The 23,258-nt window shown below is 54.5% G+C and overlaps 1 protein-coding gene across 1 annotated transcript in view; it reads left to right on the top strand.

Annotated features, from left to right (window-relative positions):
• The window catches only part of LOC103605694 (keratin-associated protein 16-1-like), a 71,555-nt gene extending 50,689 nt beyond the window's left edge, over window positions 1-20,866 (top strand). Inside the window, exon 7 of the mRNA XM_008590321.1 lies at window positions 20,624-20,866. Coding sequence (XP_008588543.1) covers window positions 20,624-20,866 — 243 coding nt within the window. The remainder of the gene's footprint in view (window positions 1-20,623) is intronic.
• The last annotated feature ends 2,392 nt before the right edge of the window (window positions 20,867-23,258 follow it).

Raw genomic sequence — 23,258 nt, 5'->3', positions numbered from 1 at the left:
TCCATACCCATGACCTGAGAGTTTAACGGGTCCCCAGGCTTCCTCAGCCTTGTCGTCCTGCCATCCAGGGAAACCCAGAGGTGCCCCAGGCCTTGCCAACCAGAGGCCAGCCGAGCCCTCTTTATTCAAGCAGGGGCTGGGGCTTGTCTGCCGCCTCACTGGGCTCCTGAATCCACGGTGCCTTGGCCGTGAGAGGCACCGTGTTTTCATGCGCCACGAGAAGAGAAGAGCCGGCCCCTGCAGACCCTCGGCCGGCTTGCTCTTGCCCAGCCCTCCAGGACACACCCGCAAGCTCGGACAGCCTTATCGGCCGAGGAGGCCCTGCCTGGGTGCGGGTGGGCTGGGGAGGGTCCGGGTGCACGCAGGAGGCAGGGCTGGCCCGTGAGTTTTGAGGAGGGGGAGCAGGGGACAGAGGACATGGGGGAGCCTCGGGAGGCTGGGCCGGAGAAGGCCGCCTGCCTGCTTGGGGCCTTTCTCCCCCAGTCTCCCCCAAAGTCCCCAGGGAAGCAAGGCCCATGCCTGCTACTCCATCCCCCACTTCAGCCCAGGGCCCAACATCCACAGCCCCTCCCCAAGCCTCCTCTCTTGACCCCCAATCTGTTCCCACCTCCTTCAGAGGGTACCTTCTAACATGGGTGCCCCCTGGCCTGTCAAGGCCAATACACACCCCACTGTCCAGCCACACGGGCCATCTGAGGTGAAGACTGCCTGAGATTTCTGGGCATGGGGTCAGTGGGGGCTCCCAGGACACCACCTGTGGGGCAGCAGGATGAGATGAGCTGCAGATGCCGTGGGCCACCAGGAGCTCTGATGCTGGGCAGCCATGTGGGTCGTCCCCAGCTGGGTCCTGTGCTCCTCTTGGAGCTGCTGGACAAGGGCTAGAACCTTGGCCAAGGCAGCTCTCCAGGGAGGGACGGCCAAGCACCTGCGGCACGGCAGCCTAGAGCCTTGGTCCTTGGGGAGCCCAGGTGGTGCCCCCAGCACCCACCACGCAAGCCTGTGGCAGCCACAGAAGCCTATCCCCCTCCCTGCACATGCCCAGTGCTCATGCTGGCCCAGGGCCTGGCCCCTGGCAGGGGGATCAAGGAGCATGCTGCACCTGCCCCAACACTCTTAATGTGCAGCTGTGGAAACTGAGGCCCAGAGTCACCAGCAAGTCCCAACAGAGCAGGCCAAAAACCCACCACCCCTCTCAGAGCTGGCCACCCGGTGGGGAGCGGACAGTGAGCCCAGCCCCCATCAAAAGCCCAGGGAGTGGAGCAAGCTTCCCAGGATGTGTGGACTCTGTCCAGCTGCTCCAGAAGGGCAGCCAGGACACCCTGTGTCTTCCCTCATACAGATGGGCCCCCGAGCCTGGGGCATGGCCCCTGCTATGGACGAAAGGCCATCTCCTGGCACATCTGCCCTGCAACTGGATACCACCCCAAAATGACCCCTGCAGGTGCAGGGAGCAGGGAAAGGGGGCTCAAAACATGAGGCAGCCACCTAAGGGAAGGAGCAAGCGAGCCCCCACCCCACCCCGTCCCCTTATCTCCACCCAGTGGGGCTCCTCTTGGGTGCGGCTGTGGACTCGGCAGTTAAGCAGATTAGCGCTGCATGTGCCTCAGGTGCGTCAAATCAGCTTTATCGAGGCCAGGATGTTGTCTCAGGTGGAGCCAGGCAGGCTCAGGTGAGGCGGCCGCTCCCAGGCCAGCGGGTGGCACTGCCCAGCTCCCACCGCACTGCAGGGAGGCCCCGGGGGCAGGGAGGGCAGGTGCGGCCACTCCACGCTCCTGCTCTGGCCTTCAGAGGGGCCGTCATCACAAACCATCGACGCGTGCATGTCCCACGTGCGGAGCTTGCTCAGGGGCAGCTGGGGACCCCGGCAGGGAGGGGCCTCGGCACCAGCAGGGCAGAGTCTGCAGCTGTGCCAGGGGCACCTGGGGATCGAGTGTCCCCACATGTTATATGGCCAGATTCCAGAAAGGGGATCGCTGTGTACAGTGGAAGAAACTGAGTCTGGGAGCTTCGCAGCCAGAGTCCACCCCATCCCAAACAGTACAGGACCAAAGACAATAAAATAAGTGAGGAAATTGGATGAAAGAAACAGAGACAAGGGGGATCAGGAAGAGCCAGGCAGGTGGCCGGCCGCTGGGGCACCTGCGCTTCCGTCTGTCCTAGGCCCAGCGTGGCCGAGAGGGGAAGGGGCATCCCAGAGAGGGGGATCCTGGGCTGGCTCCCAGGGGTTGGGATCTGGGAGAGGGGCCCGAGGGGGGACTTGGAGAAGTTCAGGCAGTGGGTGAGACCTTGGGCACCAGGCAGAGGAGGCGTCTGTGGATGGGGGACCAGGGTGGGTGCAGAGTCAAAGCCACTAGGGCCCTCTACCCTCCCAGCCCCACGTCCACTTATCAGAGTCCTGTCCTGTGTCCAAGATGGCCAGAGGCACCTTCCACGAAACCTCCCCTGTAACCCAGTGGGAAGTGTCTGTGCCCCACCCCACCCCGTCCACACTGCAGCCACAGCTCCTGGGCCTGTCCCCCAGCTGAGCGTCAGAGCCGCCTTTCTCTGGCGTCCGTCCCTCCGGGTGGGTGGGCCCGGGGCTGAGGCTGGCCTGGAGCCAGAGTGGGGCCACTGAGCTGGGGGAGGGGAGGCAAATACCCCTTTGTCTGCAGCCCCGTCTTCTGCTTGGGGCATGCTGGAGACAAAAGCTGGTGGGCCGAGGAGCCGCCGCAGTCTAGACAGCCCACCCCACCAGGGCGGCAGCAGGGGAGGGTGCCCTGGGCACAGGGGCAGAAGCTGTCTGAGGAGCACCAGGTGTCCCCAAGACTGCCGGGCCCCAGCCCAGGTGGCAAGGGCAGTAAGGCCCTGGGGAACCTGCTGAGGGGCCCGAGGAGGGACGGCCAAAGCTGTGGTCCTGGGCCAAGGCAGGGGTCAGCCCTGCTGCCCTGTTCCTGAAGCCTCCAAAGCCCCTGCCTGGGTGGGGCCAGGTCAGCATCAGGGACCACCCTGGTGTCCAGCTGAGGTTCCTGTCTTGGCCCGTTCCTCTCTTCCCTCCTTCCTTCCTTCATGGCCACCCCATCCACAAAGCCAGCTGGACATGGCCCTGCGTCCCGGGCTCTGCGGACCCAGCCTTCAAGTCTCAGCCATGCGTGGGCCTGCTTCAAGGCCCCCCTAGTAGGAGTTGTAATGGGGATGCCCCTGAGGGACTTGAGATAGAGGACTGGGGGACAGCATGGTGGTCCCCAAGACGGGGGGCACAGCTGGGAGGTGGGGGTGACACCCTTGTCCCTGGTTGCTGGAGCATGCTCACCAGCCGCAGGTTCCTCCTGAGCCCTCCATAGCGTCCAGTGTTGCCCAATCTGCCGTCTGTTCAGATTCCCTGCCGTGTTGACCCCACGCTTGGCCCTGCACCAGGGGAGCCCTCATGCCTCCCTCTCCCCAGCCGTGCACACCCCTGGTAGAAACTCTCCACAGCATCCTTCTCTGTGGAGCAACACCCACCATCCGCCATTTGTCCCCGTCCATCTCGACAGCTCTGGGCACCTGAGTCACAAGCATGGCACTGTCACCCGTGGTCTTACAGCATCAGTTCCCACCCCAGCTCCCGCCCATCAGACGTGATTCTTTGAGGGTCATAGCCTCCCTGGTGTCCCATCCTTTCCACCCATGCGCCCGGCTCTCCATTCACTCAGGCTTAATCCACCCGCCAGGGGAATGAAGATATGGAAAAATTAACATCTGTCACAATGTCCTTGGACTAATTTCAGAGCATCATTCACTTTTGAAAAAACATGTTTTTATCTTTTTTTTTTACATTCTAAGATGTTGCAGAGCAGTTGGGTGGAGGGGGAGAGGATGGGGAGGGGGACAAGGCGGGAGGATGAGAAGGGGGAGGGGGACAGGGTGGGAGGTTGAGAAGGGGGAGAAGGACAGTGGGGGATGAGAAGGGGGAGGGGGACAGGGTGGGAGGTTGAGAAGGGGGAGAAGGACAGTGGGGGATGAGAAGGGGGAGGGGGACAGGGTGGGAGGTTGAGAAGGGGGAGAAGGACAGTGGGGGATGAGAAGGGGGAGGGGGACAGGGTGGGAGGTTGAGAAGGGGGAGAAGGACAGTGGGGGATGAGAAGGGGGAGGGGGACAGGGTGGGAGGTTGAGAAGGGGGAGAAGGACAGTGGGGGATGAGAAGGGGGAGGGGGACAGGGTGGGAGGTTGAGAAGGGGGAGAAGGACAGTGGGGGATGAGAAGGGGGAGGGGGACAGGGTGGGAGGTTGAGAAGGGGGAGAAGGACAGTGGGGGATGAGAAGGGGGAGGGGGACAGGGTGGGAGGTTGAGAAGGGGGAGAAGGACAGTGGGGGATGAGAAGGGGGAGGGGGACAGGGTGGGAGGTTGAGAAGGGGGAGAAGGACAGTGGGGGATGAGAAGGGGGAGGGGGACAGGGTGGGAGGTTGAGAAGGGGGAGAAGGACAGTGGGGGATGAGAAGGGGGAGGGGGACAGGGTGGGAGGTTGAGAAGGGGGAGAAGGACAGTGGGGGATGAGAAGGGGGAGGGGGACAGGGTGGGAGGTTGAGAAGGGGGAGAAGGACAGTGGGGGATGAGAAGGGGGAGGGGGACAGGGTGGGAGGTTGAGAAGGGGGAGAAGGACAGTGGGGGATGAGAAGGGGGAGGGGGACAGGGTGGGAGGTTGAGAAGGGGGAGAAGGACAGTGGGGGATGAGAAGGGGGAGGGGGACAGGGTGGGAGGTTGAGAAGGGGGAGAAGGACAGTGGGGGATGAGAAGGGGGAGGGGGACAGGGTGGGAGGTTGAGAAGGGGGAGAAGGACAGTGGGGGATGAGAAGGGGGAGGGGGACAGGGTGGGAGGTTGAGAAGGGGGAGAAGGACAGTGGGGGATGAGAAGGGGGAGGGGGACAGGGTGGGAGGTTGAGAAGGGGGAGAAGGACAGTGGGGGATGAGAAGGGGGAGGGGGACAGGGTGGGAGGTTGAGAAGGGGGAGAAGGACAGTGGGGGATGAGAAGGGGGAGGGGGACAGGGTGGGAGGTTGAGAAGGGGGAGAAGGACAGTGGGGGATGAGAAGGGGGAGGGGGACAGGGTGGGAGGTTGAGAAGGGGGAGAAGGACAGTGGGGGATGAGAAGGGGGAGGGGGACAGGGTGGGAGGGTGAGGAAGGGGTGGGGGCGTGGTCGAGGCCCAGGGCACCCCCTCATTCCAACAAAGGAGCCCAGGGGGCTTCCAGTGGTGGCTCAGTCATGGCTGGGCTGCATGTGTTTGTCAGGGGGACATGGTACAACCCTAGGCTGCCCTCTGCCCAGGCTTGGGAGCCAGGGGCACTTCCAGCAGCAGACTGGTGGCTGTCACTGGGCCGGTTGTGGACATGGGGGGCGTGGCTGAGGTCCCAGGCCCCTCTCTGCTCTGGCTCGGTAGCCCAGGGTGCTTCTGGCAGTGGACCCTTGGTCATCGCTGGGCAGGATGCTGATGTTGAGGGTGTGGCTGAGGCCCTTGGACCCCCCACCCCCGCTTGGGAGCCTGGGGGACTTCCAGTCCTTCGAGGTGTTGTAGGTGTTCTTCGGTGATGTCAGACCTTTACTGGTTAATATCAGAACTTTGTCTCCAATCTGTGGGGTTTTTGTGTTTTCTTTCATTTCTGTGTTGGATTATTCGCTGTCCCCACCACTTAAACTCTGCACTGGAACGGATTTGTTGTCCTTTGCTTACTTATAAAATGGGTGGACGTCCTGTGGGGACCAGCACCTGAGCTCTGTGGTTGGGCTGAATTGCTGCTTTGCTGCTGATTCCCTGGAGAAGGCTTTTTGTGCAGCTCAGGTTTTAATTGTTGACACTGTATGTACTTCCGGGTCTCGTGAGGCCTGGTGCACCTGGGTTGTATGGAAACTCTGGTCTGGGCCTGAGTCTTTTCATCAAACTGCACCCCCCTGCAGTTCTATTGTCCTGACTAGTCTCCGCTGAGTGGTCTTGTGCTGATTGGAGGACAGATCAGATGTCCATGCTGTGCCCCAGTGTTCTCCTGGTGGCCCATCTCCTCCACCACCCACATTCTAAACACGTACTGTAGTGGATTGAATTATGTCCCCCCAAAACTCACTGAAGCTTGAATGGTGTCCGCCGAGTTTTATGTATTAGAATCTTAGCCCTCACTGTGACTGTGAAGAGGGTGGCTACCGAAATCCTATTACAGTAATTGAAGGGTGGGGCCTTGAAGAGGTGATTGGATCATAGGACCGTGCAGCAGTGAGTGGCTTCACAGTGCCGGTCAGCGCGTGGTTCTGAGGGCTTGGAGAGAAGACAGAGGGGAGTCTGTCTCTCTGTCCTGGTCCCTCTGCGCTCTCTGCCCCACCGTATCACAAGGTGACACCCTGCATCACTGTCAGCACCACCAAGACCCTCACCAGTTGTGTTCCCTGAACTTTGGACTTCCCAGCCTCTGGAACTGTAAGCAATAAATTTAGTTTTCTTATAAATCACCCAGTTTTGAGCATTTTGTTATAAGCAACATAAACAGACTAATACACTTCCCATAAGACGGGCCATGCACCGGTCCCTTGCAATGACTCACCAGCCTCTGAGTGGCTCCTCTTTTCAGTTGTCTGTGGCCCCTCACTCCTATGTGGGTCCACGGTAACCCTGTTAGTGGTCTTGCTGGCCTGAGGACCACCAAGGCCCTCTTCTCCCCTGCCGCCTCCAGGCAACTTCATAGGAAGGGCACAGCTGTGGCTTTTGCCAGCTCCTGCTCCGTGTGCTCACCAGGGGCCAGCCTTGAAGCAGCCGGGGCTCAAAACAGTCTGAACGGTCCTTCCTTTCTCTCATCGTGGCTTCTCCTGCCTTCATGAGCTCCGTAGGTCTCTCTCTCTTCCCCTGAGCGCTAGTGGCCCCAGCCTGGTACTTGTTGCTTTTGAATAGTTGTAAATTGGCTGACTGTGGGAGAGAGTGATTCTGGGGACTGTCTTTTCTGCCTACTTGACCAGAAGTCCTATCACTCACTTTTGTCCTCTGCCACACACCTTGAAATGCTCCTGGTGGTGGCTGCCCCATAAGCCAGGGAAGAGGCCACAGCAGCCCACCGTCGACTGCCCTGCACCGAGTCAGCCTTTGCTATTTTAACTAACAGACTGATGCTCCAAGCCACTGTGAGCCAGGGAGCCAGAAGAACCCACAGCCCCGCTCCTGAAGAGCACGGAGTTCCCCAGTAAGCGAGCAAACCCGCCTGTGAAAAGGTTCATTAGACATTATTTAAAAACACACACACACTCCAACATTTCTCCTGAGAGGCAGTGGGAACACATGGTTTTGTTAAGAGAGAGAGAGAGAGAGAGAGAGAGAGAGAGAGAGAGAGAGAGAGAGAGAGAGAGAGAAACTGCATGGAGAAAAGTACATTTTAGAAAGCGTATGTTTCTATTATTTATTAATTCCAAGAAAACATTGACTCAGAGAACAGGAAGAGAAAGACGGATGAAAAAAGAAACAGGCTGGGATGACAGGTGTGGACCACATCAGGTGGGGGTGGTAGGGGAACTAGGAAAGGTGAGAAAAGCTGCAATGGGAGAGTTAACATCTGTACTAAAAGCAGAGAAGAGCAGAAAAGCGCTGCAGCAAGTACCATGCGAGGCATCAAAAGTTCTTTGAGAATAAGGACAGGGACTACATGGTGTGGGAGGCTCCCTCAGTGCTTGAGGAGCAGCTCGTGGACCACGTCACCTGCCACTCACAAGTATACACTTGGGGCAAAATGGAAAAGACACTGTTCTAAAGACTGGCGAGCAGTCAGCAGTGGACAGCAGGCAGAGGGGATCCAACCCACAGGAAAGGGCAGGGGGCGAGGTGCCGCCCACCTCTAGCTGGCTTTCCTCCTGAAGGACCCTCCCAGTTTGCAGGCACGTGAGGAAGAACGCTCAAGCTAAGCTGGAAAGACTGGGGTCTGAGGCCAAGGCTGCCGAGACGCTGGAAATTAGGAAGAAAAATAAGGAAAAAAACGGACCCACAAATTTCTGGGTCACATAAAGGGTGAGACCCTAAGCATCTGAGTAAAAAGAAACAGAGAGTCTGAAATGTAACAGCCTGAGGCACAGAGTCTGGGGTTCAAGTTGTCCAGGTGAGGACAGCTTGACCAACTCCCTGGGCTTTGCAAAAAAGCTCCCAAGAACTGTGCTTCAGGAGAAAGAACCGTATCCCAGGACTAAGAGCTGTGCTGTAGGAATAAGGGAAAAATGGAGAGCAAATACACAATACAGGGCGACAGGGAAAGAGAAAGAAGGGAAGAACAATCACAGTAATACGCTGAACTTTTAGAGAGAGAGAAAAGAACCACAGTCACTAGAGGTGTAAAGGGGAGGCGAGGGGACAGGGAGGCGCTAATAAGGAACTGGTTAGTGGACACGAAGGATTACTGCGCGTTGTAATGATGAGTAAGCCAGCTCTCCTGGTCTAACCGCCACACACTGTACACCATTACTGAAAATCAAAGTTACACCCTACGAGCACGGACGATCAATTATCTAAAAAAAAAGTAGGGCCGGCCCGGTGGTGCACTGGATAGTGCGCCGCTTGGGAAGCGCGGCGGGCGCTCCCGCCCGAGGGTTCAGATCCCACATACAGACCGGTTCCCGCTCACTGGCTGAGCGAGGCGCGGGGGCAACACCGAGGGTTGCGATCCTGTTGCCGGTCCCGGCCCGGTATGGGCACAACACTGAAGGTTGCGATCCGTTGCCGGACACAAAAAAAGACAAAAAAAATAAAAAATAAATAAAAAAAGTAAAAGAAGGGCTGGCCCGGTGGCGCACTGCTACAGTGCGCTGCTTGGGAGCGTGGCAGCGCTCCCGCTGAGGGTTCGGATCCCATGTGGAGACCGGTTCCGCTCACTGGCTGAGCGCGGTGCGGGCGCAACACCGAGGGTTGCGATCCCATTGCCGGTCCCTGGTACGGGTGTGACATCGAGGGTTGTGATCCCATTACCGGTCATTAAAAAAAAAAAAAAGACAAAAAGAAAAAAAAAAAAAGAAAAAGAAAAAGCCTAAAAGGAATCCTCCATAGATCCAATAGATCCATCAATAACTTAACAACCTGCTAGGAAAAAACCTTCACGTCCTTCTTAGGAAGAAAACAGAATCTGAAGTCTCTACAGTGTATTGTACATCATGTCCCGTGTGCAATAAAAATTACCAGACGTGACAGTGTGACCCGCAAGCAAGAGGAACGTAGCCATCACTAGAAGCACACACGCAGAGACCAGGGTTGAGATTAGCAGATAGAAACCTTAAAGTAAGGATCCCTTTATATGTTAAATAACTTACAGGGGGACATATGCACAGTGGGGAAGAGGTGGGGACTTCAGGAGAGATACAGCAACTCTAAAAAAGAACCGAGCGGAACTCCTGAAACTGAAAGCAACAAACAGAAAACCAATCCCTGAAACAAAACACTCATCGAATGGGCTTCACCGAAGACTGGGAACTATAGAGGAGAGGCTCAGTATGCTTGAAGGTAGGCCAGGAGAAATTACCCACACTGGAAAACAAAGAGAAAATGGTTTTTCGCTTTTTATTAAAAAAAAAAAATGCCACAGTGATGAGTGGAATAATATGAAGATGTCTGAAGAGAAGAAAGGGAAAAGGGGGAAGAAAAAATGTTAAAGAAAAATGGCCAAATGTTTCCAAATTTGATGAAAAACATCAACCCTGAATTCTTTTTTTTTTTTTTTCCTTTTTTGTCTTTTTTTTTCGTGACCGGCAATGGATCGCAACCCTCAGTGTCGCACCCGTACCGGACCGGGACCGGCAACGGGATCGCAACCCTCGGTGCTGCACCTGCACCTCACTCAGCCAGTGAGCGGCCGGTCTGTATGTGGGATCCGAACCCTTGGCGGGAGTGCCACCGCACTCCCAAGTGGCGCACTGCAGCATGCGCCACCGGGCCGGCCCAACCCTGAATTCTAAGAAACAAACCCCAAGTGCAATAAATATGAAGAAAACCACACCTCATGTGGTTGCCCATGCTAGTCAAACTGCTGGAAAGAAAAGGTAAAAGAAAGACTTTAAAGTATCCGGAAAAGAAAAGACACAGCACACAGAGGAAACAAATTATAAAATTGTAAATATAAATCCAATCACATCAAAATTTGCATTAAATGTCAGTAGCCTATGCACTCCAATTAAGAGACGGATTTTAGGGGTCGGCCCGTGGCTCACTCGGGAGAGTGCGGTGCTGATAACACCAAGGCCGCGGGTTCGGATCCCATATAGGGATGGCTGGTTGGCTCACTGGGGAGAGCGTGGTGCTGACAACACCAAGTCAAGGGTTGAGATCCCCTTACCGGTCATCTTTAAAAAAAAAAAAAAAAAAAGAGAGGCAGATTCTCAGATTGGATCAAAAAGCAAGATCCAACTGTATGCTGCTTACAACAGACACAAAGTCAGTATAAAGACACAGATAAGGTTAAAAGTGAAAGGCTGGACCAGGGTCAAAGGTGCGGATCCCCATACTGGCCAGCTGCCAAAAAAAGGTAATATCCAAAGAAAAAGTAAAAGTGAAAGGCTGGGAAAATGTCTGTCATGCAAACAGTAATCACAATGATACTGGAGTGGTCATATTAACATCAGACAAGGTAGACTTCAAGACAAGAGGTATTACCAGAAATAAAAAGGGGCATTTTATAATGATAACAAGGTCAATTCATTGAGAAAGTGCAACAATGTTACATGTATATGCACTTAATAACAAGCCTTCAAAATACACAAAGCAAAGGATTTTAACACATTTTCCTTGATAATTGATAAAACAGATAAATAAAAACTCAGGAAGGTTATAGAAAATCTGAAAACTCTTGTCAGCCAACTTGACCTAATTGGCATTTATAGGGCACCATTCGACACGTGCAGAGCGCACCACTCCTTAGAAGTCCGCGTGGATTGTTCACCGAAACAGAACAATGTTGGGCCATAACGCAAGTCTCAATAAACGTCTAAGGGTTTAAATCATCAAAGTATGTTCTCTTGCTAAAATAAAAATTAATTAAAAACCAATAACAATAAGATATTAAGGGGGAAGAAAACAAATATTTGAAAATCAAGCAGCACAGTGAGTTCTAAATAACCTATGAATCAAAAAAAGTCACAATAAGAATTATAACTATTTTGCATTTGAAATAAGCATGGCCAGAAGGTGATAGAAAGGCATCTGTATAGTGCTGAAAGAAAAAAAAACCTGTCAATCAACGTTGAAATTTAGGTCTACAGGAATAAATAAAGAACACTATAAATGGTAAGTATGAGTGTACATATAAGCAAACTTTTTTTATTTTCTTACTCTCTTTAGAGGACTATTAGCTATTTAAAGCAAAAACATTAATTGTAGGAGCATGTGGCACATGTGCTCAATATATAACACCAAATAACTCCAACAATGAAGGATAAATGAAATTATTCTGTTCTAATGTCCTTACACTTTACATGAAGTGATGTAACATTAATTCAGGCTGGACTCTGACTCACAGATAGAATGCATAGATATAGGTTGCATACCATAATTTTCAGAGAAACCACTAAAAAATACTTGTATAAAGATAGGTAGATAAAAAGCAAATAGAGGCGTAAAACCGAATATTGAAAAACGCATGACCAGTCGTACTCAGTGCTGGCAAGGATGCAGGGTCGCTGGAGCTACCAGACACTGCAGGTGAGATGTCGAACAGTTCAATCACCTTGGAAAATTACCTGGAAGTTTCTTATAAAATTAAACATACTCTTAGCATATGACCCAGCAATTCTACTCCTAGACATTTATTTACTCAAAAGAAATGGAAAAGTGTGCTTACAAAGGCTTGCAAACGTTCCTAGCAGCATTAGTCATAGTTATAAAAGGCTGTAAATGACTCAAATATTCAAGAGGTGCATGACGTAAATAAATCGTGGTATATCTCTATGTTGGAATACTCTCCAGCAACAAAGAAAAAAACTACGGACACACACCCCAATATGGGTAAATCTCAGAAACACAAAGCCACATGGAAAAGGGTAGACGCAAAAGAGTTAATACTTCGTGATTCCACTTGTAGAAAGTTCCAGAACAGACCAAACTAATGTATAGGGATGACACTCAGACCAGGCACTGCCTGGGGCTGACTGGGAAGGAGCACGAACGGACTTTTCCAGCTGATGGGAATGTTTCCTGTCTTGATGGTAGTGGAGGTTCCACAAGTGCACACATTTGCCAAAAGTCACTGAATACTAACTTAAAATGAATTTTGTTGTATGCAAAATATATCTCAACACAGTTTATTTTAAAAGAAAGGAAAACATAATAATGGATTCACTGAAAGGAAAGCGGGCAAAGAAGACAGGAAGAAAGAACAGATGGCAGAACACGGAACACGCCACGCTCTGCAAGGTGGGGCTGAAGCCGGCCATCCCAGCAACACGGCAACACGGCAGAGGCGGTAAAATAAAACGTTCCCGAGTTGAAGCAAGACTCGGGCCTTGCTCATGCGTTTAGCTGCTGAGAATCTCCCGTTTTCACTCATCACAGTGCACAAAATAGACAAGATCCTGGATCTCCTGGGGATTAGAGTGGAGCATCACATCTGAGTTATAGAATCTCATGAATCGATGTGTAAGGACAAACAGGAACACAATTCTGTGGAAAATTCAACATGGGGGGCTGACCTGGCTGCAGCAGGTACAGTCAAGGGAGGTGGCCCTAAACAGGTGACAAGAGATCCGTGGGGGAAGGAAGAGGCCGTTACGTGTGAGGCCCGGGATGGGAGGGGACAGGCCTACAAGACTATTAAGTCAATGACTAGAAAGAATATTCCCCACTTGCCTTTCCTGGAAACGAAAAGGACTCGAAGACATACTTCACCAATCAAGATAAAATTTCAATTAAAAACTCACGAATGGAAAAGTTGTAATATTCAAAGACTGCTGGGGAGCCTGGGAAGTCAGCAGAAAATTGTGCTACTGCAGCAGCCCACGAGTGCAGCGCGCCAACAATTCTGGGAAGAACGCAAAGGGGGAAATTGTTACAACCCATTGAGAACATTCCAGAACAAAGGTCTGGAAAGGAGGGGTTGGAGGAAAGGGTAGTGACTCTTCGTCCATACACAAAGGTGAGTCAGTATTACTAACAGATATACAGATTCCAGTGTTGAAAAAAGAGCCTCTGATAATTGAAAATTACACTGGGATCAAGCAAGAATGCCCTCTCTCACCACCCTTAATATAGTTCTAATCAGCGCAATAAAGCAAGAAAAGGAAATAGAGACACAGTTTGGAAGAAATAAAGATGTTCCTATTTGCAAATGACACGATCGTCTATACAGAAAATTCCAAAGACTACCAAAAAAAATCCGAGAACTAATGTCTTGTTCAAAAAGATCAAAAATACAAGATAAACGTACAAAAATGAATTGTATTTCTATGTACTAGCAATGACCTGCCATCACCGAAATTAAAAATACGCTACCGTTTGCAACTGCGCAACTGACATGAAATAGTTGGGTGAAAATCTAACAAAACGTGTAGAAGACTCGTGTGCTAAAAACGACGAAACACAAGTGAAAGAAACCAAAGAAGCTCTGGATGGATGGCGGTATTTGTGTGCTCATGCACCGGAAGACTCCACGTAGGGAAGCTTCCACTTCTCCCCAAATTAACATACGGGTTTAGTACAATTCCTGCCAAAATCCCAGTAAGAAATTTGGTAGATACACATGAGATTATTCTAACATGTACATAAAATGACAAAAATTTGAACAAAACAGAATAACATAATCAGCTAGAGGTCAGCCCCGTTAGGGTTAGGGTTTGACCCCAGCCCCTCACCCCTCCCCTCCCCTTGCCCTCCCTTGGTCTGTGAAATGGGAAAGCGAAACTTTTGGGGTAACATCAGTTTGCATAAACTGTATTAGGGTCCAGGACCCTTTAAAAGATGTTACTTTACGTAAAGTGCTTGCCATCTAGATTTTCCATAAGGCTTGCTGATTGTTTAAGCCGCCATCAAGGTGTAGAGTCACAGGCTTGTTATAACACATATGTGTATATATATATAAATCAGGTACAAGCATAATTATAACCATGACCAGTACAGCCACCACTGTATGAGTTTCCTAGGGCTGCTGTAACAAACGACCAACAAACATAATGGCGTGAGACAACACCGTTGAATTACCATGTAGTTCTGGGGGGTCAGAAGTCTACAAGGAATTAGCAGGACTGGGTTCCTTCTGGAGGCTCTAGCAAGAATCCGATTCCTTGCCTCTTCTGGCTTCTGGAAGCCACCCGTGTCCCCGGCTCGTGGCCCCCTCCCCAACCCTCAAAGCCATTGGGGTGGCATCTTCTCTCTCTGACTCTGCCTCACGGTCCTCTGTCCACTTACCTCCTTTCTCTGGTCCTCTGCCTCTTTCATAAGAACCACGGTGACTGCCCTAGGCCCACGCTGATCAGGACAATCTCCCCGTCTCAAGACCTTCACTTCATCACATCAGCAAAGTCTCTTTGCCACATAAGGTAACATTCACAGGTTCCAGGGATTAGGGTCTGGGCATGGGCCATTATTCAGACTAATACTGTCAATATATAGAAGAACCTGTATTTCTAAATACGAGCATTACACTACTAGAAAATAGTCAAACTTCAAATATCCAGGAATAAATTTAACAAAATAGACACAAGACCTCTGCACTGAAAACTGCAAAGAATCACAGAGAGAAATTTTAAAAGGCCAAAATTAATGGAGAGATATACCATGTTAATAGATCAGAAAACTCAATAGTGTTAAAATGTCACTTCTCCTCAAACTAATCTGTAGGTTCAACCCCAATCAAAACCTCGGTTACTTTTTTAGTAGATATTGAGAAGCACATTCTAAAATTTATAAGGCCACACGAAAGGCCTAGAACAGCCACAACAGTCCCAAAGAAGAACAAACTTAGAAGACATCGTGTTCACAGCTTAGAGCAAAGCTTCGTAATCATGACAGCACGTGTCGGGGTGAACACAGACATCTAGACCAATGAAACACCACAGGGAGCCCAGAAGTGGACCATCATATATATGGTCACTCGGTTGGTGACAAGCACACCAACAAAGTCCAACAGTGCCAGGGCAGCGGGAAGTCGGAACAGGAAAAAGACAACCCCGATCCCTACTTTACACCACATACAAAAATCCATTCTGGTCAGCTCATCGCCTAGATGTGCAATGTCAAATAGCAAAGCTTCCAGAAGAAAACATGGATTCACGCCTGCACGACCTTGAGAGAGGCAGAGCTACAGGCGAAGGTTAGTGAAATAGAGCAAAAAAACAGAAAAGGAAAAATTGATCAGTTAGATGCCATCAAAGTTAGAAGGTTCATCAAAGACACTGCTGGAAAAGTACCCACGATGCATGTTTCTGATAAAGAACTGGCATCGGATACATGTAAAGAATCCTTTCAAATCAATACAAAAAAAGAAAAACACCTTTGTGTTTTGTAAAAATGGGCAAAGCACTTAAACAGGAGTTTCCCAGCAGTGAGGGTGTCGGCACCCTGGGTCATCAGGGGGAATCGCCAGCAAAACCACGGTGAGACACCATCTCACGCCCACCAGGACAGCTCCCATGGGAGAGACCAACCACAGGACAGATGCTCACGGCGGGTCTCCCCAACAGGCCAGCTTCCCGGGTGACCCCAGTCCAGTGAAGCCTGAGGGGGTCTGAGGAGGTGGGATTGGCCAGGCCGGCTCCCCAGGAAACCCTCGGCCAAGCCGTCCCAGCAGCGCTACTGGCAGTGGATTCAAGCCCATCCAAGGGCCACCTCTAGCATGGCCGGGATCATGGGAGGGGACTCAAACGCTGGCCACCAGAGCCACGGGGTCCTGCTCAAGTCCTTCCCCTCCTCTGCTTAATGCCCATTCTTCAAAAGACACAGTCCCCCAAGAAAAGGTCGGGAGTACTCCTTAAATCTCACTGTCCCCTCTAGTCCTGGGCACAGCTCCATGTGGCAGTCAGGTCACAGGGACACCTGTGGAGCCTCTCTGTGGGGACCCAGGACCCTCACCTTCCTGACCAGCCTGGGTGACCCAGCTGGGTCACACGAGGGGTAGGCTCTGCGGGGCTGAGGGAAGACCCCCAAGGGGTCCCTTCTGCCTGGGCCTTTGGAGACCACACACACCTCCTGGGCCACGGGACAGGTGCATCCAGCTTGGACAAGTGACTACATTAGATCTGCCAGGTTGAGGGGTTCAGTGGTGTTTCGGGTCCAGCGGCCTCGTCACAGCCTGGCCCCAGCCCCTGCGCACCCGCAGGCTTTCTGAGGGGTCAGCACATTCAGCTGGCAGGGCTGGGGTGCAATGGTCTAAGCTCTCCTGTGGGGGTTGCTGGGATACAGGACTTTTTGTTTTAAAATTGGGATGGTCCTGGGCAAACAGGGACTGTTGCTCACCCCAGGTACAGAAGTCCTGGGAGAAGGGCTGCTGGGTGTGACCCAAAGTGGACTTGCCAGGCTGTATGCAGGTGGAGATGTCCACTTGTGCCAACCCACACTGGGGACCCCACAAATCAAAGTGGTGCTTCTCTGTCCCTGAGCAGACCTGTGCAGATGGAGCCTCTGCCCACACAGGGTAGCTGGCCTCCCATGGAAGAGCAGAGACAATGGGTGGAGCAATGGGTGGAGGAGGGGCCCTGGGGACAGGGTTGGGGACAGTGGGTGGAGGAGGGGCCCTGGGGACAGGGTTAGGAACAGTGGGTGGAGGAGGAGTGCTAGGGACAGGGTCGGGGACAGTGGGTGGAGAACAGGTCCTGAGGACAGGGTCGGGGACAGTGGGTGGAGGAGGGGTCCTGGGGACAGGATTAAGGACAGTGGGTGGAGGAGGGGTCCTGGGGACAGGGTCAGGGACAGAGGGTGGAGGAGGGGTCCTGGGGACAGGATTAAGGACAGTGGGTGGAGGAGGGGTCCTGGGGACAGGATTAAGGACAGTGGGTGGAGGAGGGGTCCTGGGGACAGGGTCAGGGACAGTGGGTAGAGGAGGGGTCCTGGGGACAGGGTCGGAGACAGAGGGTGGAGGAGGGGTTCTGGGGACAGGGTTAGGGACAGGGAATGGAGGAGGGGCCCTGTTTCCCTCAAGCTGCAGCCCTAGGGCAAAGCTGTCAGTGAAGGTTGAGTGGCTGGAGGCAGCCAGCGGAGAGCGGGTGGCCAGGTGACCTCCTGTTTGCAAAGGGATTTGGCTTCATGGGTGGAGGGATCGAGGTTCTCAGTGTGGTTCCATTGTGCCTGCTGGCTGAGCCTCCTCTGCACGCACGGGGTGGGGTCCTGGTCCTGCCACAGCTGGGCCGTGTGGGCAGTGCTTCCCGGCCTGGCCAGAGACCCTAAGTTCCCTGCTCAGAGTCTGCAGCCAGGGGCAGTCCCATCAGGGCTTCCCCTGGGGTCTAGCTTTGGGAGTGGATCCAGGGATACCAGGGGCCTCTGTGGGCCCAGGACTCCCCAAGAGCTTCCTGCTTAACCTCTGGGGTCAGGCCAGAGGCCCAAGATCTCCAGGGAAGACACGGGGTCCCCAGGATGTCCCCTCTGCACACCCCAACTCCACAGAGCACATGAGGGCCGATTGCTTCGGCTGTGGAGAGCCCAGGGAGAAAGAGCCAATTCTCAGAGAACTGCTATGGTGGGGGCCATGGGGCTGGGGGCCACAGGCCAGGACCACACAGCTGCAATGGGGGGGGTCCTTGAGGTGACCCACACTCAGCACCACCCACCCCTGCTCCCTGCAGGGCAAAAGCTGAGTTCTTTTTGCAGCAGCTGTTTGTGCACGTTTGTGCATGTGTGTTTGTACATGTCTCTGTGCTAGTGTTGTTTGTAGGTGCATTTGCATGTGTGTTCATGTGCTGTGTGATTGTGTGTGTGTGTTTGCACACCTGTGAGGGTGTGTTTACATGGTTTGCGTGTATAGCTGTGTGTGTGTGTCTGCACAGTTATGTGCGTAGCTGCTTGTGTGTACGCGTTTCTGAGTGTGTTTGCATGTTTGTGTGTGGGAGCGTATGAGCCTGTGGACAGCCACTTCTGCCACGTTTCAGTTCTGTTTTTGGTGCATTTGTTCGGGAAGGAGTGGTTGCCCACACTCCTGTCACAGAGCGCAGGACCACTGTCACTAGTTCATGTCCCTCGGCAGTTTTCTACCCACAGTCACGGATATGAGATTGTGTGAAGGGTGAGTGTGTGCTGCACTTTTGCACCATCTGGTAAGTGTTTCTGTACTGGGACCACTGCTGGCTGCTGGGCCCCTGTCTCTCATGTCCCTCTGGGCGGACCTGGGCGCTGTCTCTCCCTCGCTCTGGGACGGGCAGCGCTGGAGCCTCGGCCGGACAAGGCCGGGCCACGTGGGGTGTGCAGTGCGGGCTCTGGGCCACAGGTGCACCAGCTGGGCCCCGCTGAGCGGGGGAGGGGCAAGCAGAATCCAGGAAGGTGCAGGGCTGGGCCTAGACTCACACCCTCGGAGGCCTGCCCTGCCCTGGCCTGGGGCAGTCACTCAGAGCAGGTATACAGAGGGCACCTGGGGCATGTTTACCTGTGCATGCCTCAGAGAGTCCCGGTGAGCATGTGCACACCTGGGCTGTTTGCCAGGGTGGGAACCCAGGCAGGGTGGTCCCCAGCACCGGTAGGCCCCCTGCTCTTGGAGCAGAGCTGGCACCAGCCCTGGGAAGACTCAGCCCAGTCCCAGGGCTCAGCTCCCCTCTGTGTCACTTCTGTGAAGATCCCTGGGGATATGGCCAGTTAATGTGTATTTTATATGAACTGGACCATGGGAATTGACTTGAGGAGACCTGTCTGGAGGAGGGGACCGGGCAGAGCCCCTCTGGCAGAAAGACCCCGAGGCACTGCAGAGAGAGCGGGGAGGCGCCAGAGATGCGCACAACGCCTGCTCTAAAGAGAGGCTTTAGTGTCCACAAAGAGACCTGAACAGACCCTCACCACACCATGAACAGGTATTCTCAGGGGGAAGGGGACAGGCTTCAGCTTTAAATTTTTTTCCACATTTTTTTGTAGTAAAGCACACATAACACGGCATTTACCATCCTAACCATCTTTAAGTTCACAGTTTAGTGGCACTAAGCACATTCACACGGCCATGCGGCCGTCACCACCATCCATCCCAGAGCATCCTCATCTTCCCAAACTGAAGCTCTGTCCCCATTACATGCCAGCTCCCCAGCCCCTCCCCAGCCCCAGCACCCACCACTCTGCTTCCTGCCTCTACGAATCTGACGACTCTAGGGACCTCATATGAGTGCAGTCACACAGTGTTTGTCCTTCTCTGTCTGGTCTGTTTCACTCAGCATAACGTCCCCAAGGTTCACCCATGTTATAGCATGTGTCAGGATTTCCTTCCTTTTCAAGGCTGAGTAATATTCCACTGTATGCACAGGCCACCTCGTGTATATCCACTCATCTGTCCGTGGACACCTGGGCTGTTGTGAACGATGCTGCTAGGGTCACAGGTGCACGAATACCTCTTTGAGAATCTGCTTTCCAATCTTTGGTGCTTTAATTTTTATGAGTATAATTTTATACTGAGGAAAACACCTTTTAAATGCACTGACATTATGTGAGAGACACCCCACCCCATACTGATGGGACCTGTGCCCCAACCCCCTGGCCAGGTGTGGCCCCTGGGAGGCCACAGTGAGGGACAATTGGACATCCTCTTCCGTGAGGCTGACCCGGATGGTCGTGGGTGATCTTTCTTTGTCTCAAAGAGGGCAGCAGCCTGGCCAGGTCCCACAGCTTGGGATGGAAAAACAGCACTGTGGCGGTGCTTGGGGGGCGACACTACAGTGCCCACCCAACTGTCACAGACCCTTGGGGTTGTTGAGGTCAGGAAGAGAGGCAGAGCCAAGAAAACTGCTGGGGGGTGGCCTCAAAGGGGGTTCGGGGTCTGCAGATCTGCCCCAGGGTCTGGGATCCTCGCCCCCTACTCCAAAATTTTTCACAGATGTGGGTGCACTCAGGGGTGCCCTGAAGGTGGGAGGGAGACAGGTGAGGCAGAGACTGAAGGAGGGAGGTGTGGGGGAGCTGAGAGGCGGAAGGAGGGGGTCGAGGAGGCTGGGGTCCCAGGAGCCGTGCAGGACCCAGGGACGAGGAGGGGACTGGGCAAATGGACGTAGTGTGCCGGGAGAGGGTCTCGGCCACATGAGAGGCCAGCGGGAGCTCGGTGGCCACTCTCAGCAGAGGCTAGTGTGGTCCTTGCTGTGGACATGGGTGCAGGGACTGGTCCTTTGGCCAGAGCCATGGATCGTGGGGAGCCAGGACTCTAGCAGCCCAGGCCAGACCTTGGGAGGAATTCTGTTTGCTCAGTGATTCAGAGAAAATAAATAAATCAGTGCAGCCCCGCCATAAAATCAAATTTACTCTGCTGCCTTTCTCCCTGGTGCCCGCGCCCTGCCCAGCGGGTCCAGGCGGGGACAGGCCAACCCCGCCGTGAGCATCCCCGCCATGCTGTCCCTCAGGCCCCCAGCAAGGCAGGGAAGAAACCTAAGATGCTTTCCTCCTTATCACGGAAGTTCCTGGCTTGGTAAAACCCACACCGATCCTGCCCTTTCTGTCAACAGCGGCGATAATTCCTGTAAGCGTCACAGTTTCCCGCCCCGGGCCCCTGCCGGCGCCTCCTCCCGCCAAAGCCCACGGAGCCACTTCCTCTTCGCGAGCGGAGGGACCGCATCGTCCTCTGTGTGCGCACAGAGGGGAGCCACAGCCCCTTCCCGCGGGCCAGCCTCCCGCCCGCGTCCCCCAGGGTGGGCGCCCAGGCCCTGCCCGGACCCTCTCGGCAGTGCCCAGACCTGCGCCATGTCGCAGGCGCCAGGGAGCAGAGGCTGCCGAGGCCAGATGCCACGCAGAATGCGCTGGCGTGTGTTACGGTGTGAGAATTCGCAGAAATGACAGAGTCTGGTGTTGTCCCCCTGTTTATGGATGAGAAAGCAAGAGCCTCTGGGGGAGGGTGGTGCGGGGACCCCCGGGACAGCCACAGCTTGGAGGATGCTGTGCTCATTCATAACTCGCTCCTCCAGGGCCAGCAGTCCTCTGAGCAGCGGGTCCTAAGAGCTCCCATTTTACCAACTAGGATCCCAAGGCACAGAGAGGGTGATGTGCCGGCCCAGAGCCACACAGCTGGTGGGCCCAGACAGGATGCCACCTCCTCCCCATGGAGGAGAAAACACCAGCCCCCTGGAGCCCGCTGGGCCCCACATAGGAAGAGCATGAAGCTGCCACCAGGACAGAGCCCCTGCCCGCCAGTCCTGGACAGCCTCGTACAGAAGGAATGCTGAGGTCCCACTGGGAGGTCACAGCCTCCCAGATCCCGCTGGCCAAACCTGGCTCACCCTGGCAGGTCACTCCTGGCCCCTGCTAAGAAACTGGAATGGGAGTGACAGGCAGGGAGTGGGGGAGGGGGTGACACCAGCCCTGGGGCTCGAGATGTTGAGACCAGCAGCCCCCTGCCCTGCCCACCTCAGCCAGGAGCTGCTGAGCCAGGCTGGGGTCGTGCCTAGGGTCAGGCTGGGGTTAGGTTGGGCGGGGCTGGGCTGGGGGGTCCCATTTTCTTGGTAGCCCAGCAGCTGCTTCCTTTACTGGCGGGGGTCTCAGGAGCAGAGTGGGCAAGACATCCCCAACAGCACCAGGTGGGTGGCAGCCTCATGGCTCTGCCTATGGAGAGGAGACCCCTAAGGGGGCTTGGGGACTGATTCTGTGTCCACATCACATGTCTGAGGGCACTGGAGTGAACACACAGCCCACGGTGAGTGCTTGAGGGCATCCTTGGGGGTCCCCAGGGGTCCTTGGGTGCAGGCCTGTTTGCACTCCCCACAGAAGAAGGGATTGCTGAATTCGCAGAGGAGGGGCCCGCATGGAAGAGTCGTGGAGTTCCCTGGTCACCCCCCGCTATAACCCCTAACTCTGCGGGATGCTGACAGTCCGAACTTGACTGTTTCTTGCCCCATAGTGGGAATGTCCCCAACCAGATCTGGCTGGCATGGGGTTTAATCTTCACTGAGTCAGCGCTGGTACAGCCAACCACGTCAAACAGGGGTGTCTGATGCTTGGCTTCCTGTCCCATATCAGAGGGGCCGGAGGCAGGGACAGTGGCCTGACCACAGCCAGATGGCTATGCTTGGGGACGTGGCCAAGGCCTTTGGCCAGTTCCCAATCCCTCCACCTTCTTGCCATCTCCATGGCAATGCCTGGGGACATCCTATCAGGGGATTGACCCCAGCCCTTTCTCTGGTGAAATCTCATCAAGCAGGACTCTGGTGAATCCGTTAGCTCATCAGATCCTGGCAGGGAGCGGCGCTGGCAGCAGCCCAGGCCCAACAGGTGTGGCCTCTGGGACCACAGGCAGGAGCAAAGCCTTCTGAGGCCACTGCCCTGGCCAGGCGCCCACATGCCACCCCGTGCACAGCATCCTACTGTGCGTCTTCCAGATAAGCGAGCCTCCGCCTGCCCAGCATGGATTTCACGGACCCCAGTTGCAGATGAGGAAACCGGGGCTCGGAGGCAGCCGCTTGTCCCACACACCTTCCCCGAGTCGCCTCTCAGCTAAGCATGGGGCATCCAGAAGAGCAAGAGGGAGGGATTGCTGCCCAGGGGGTGCTGGACAGTGTCTGCTTTAAGGGATGCACCCATTTTTCAGACCCGCAGCCCCCATGTCCCCATGGTCCCCACCCGAAGTCCAGGGGGCTCATCAGAGGCCTTGGCCACATGCACGGCCATGTCCCCTAAATGGACGGCATTGGAGCAGGATGGCTAAGACACAAATGCTTGCCACGGCCACCCTGAGGGACCCGAGGAGGTCATGGGGGAGAAAGACCGTGATTTGCGAGGCCACGTCATTGGCCCCTCATCTGCGCTGCCCAGGGGTCTCAGACTCTGGACCCCTCAATGCTGGGCTGGTTGTGCCCAGGTGGGGGGGCAGCGTGGACCAGCCGGGCCTGGCTGGGCCCCCCATGGGGAGGCAGCTGGTGAAGTGTGTGTAGGATGGGTGCCTCAAGTGGAGGGGGCGGAAGATCAGGCGGAGCCCCTCAGGGTGGGGGGAACTCCCGGGTGCCTGCTCAGACCCTGCGGCCTCAGGAAGGGTCCTGGGGAGATGAGGCAGCTGGCACAACCAGCTGGTCTCTGTGCCCACCAGGCAGGACCTCAGACACCAGACTGCTTACAGTGATCGACTCAGGTTCCCTCTGATGGACTTGTGGGGTGGCCTAGGGCACCGGGACTTTCCCTGGGCCCTGGGGAAACACAGGGAGCCACCACAGAGCTCAGAAACAA

The sequence above is a fragment of the Galeopterus variegatus genome, unplaced genomic scaffold, assembly GCF_000696425.1.
Source record: "Galeopterus variegatus unplaced genomic scaffold, G_variegatus-3.0.2 Scaffold5988, whole genome shotgun sequence".
NCBI classification, from domain to species: domain Eukaryota; kingdom Metazoa; phylum Chordata; class Mammalia; order Dermoptera; family Cynocephalidae; genus Galeopterus; species Galeopterus variegatus.
This window is presented reverse-complemented; position numbering and strand designations above follow the sequence as displayed.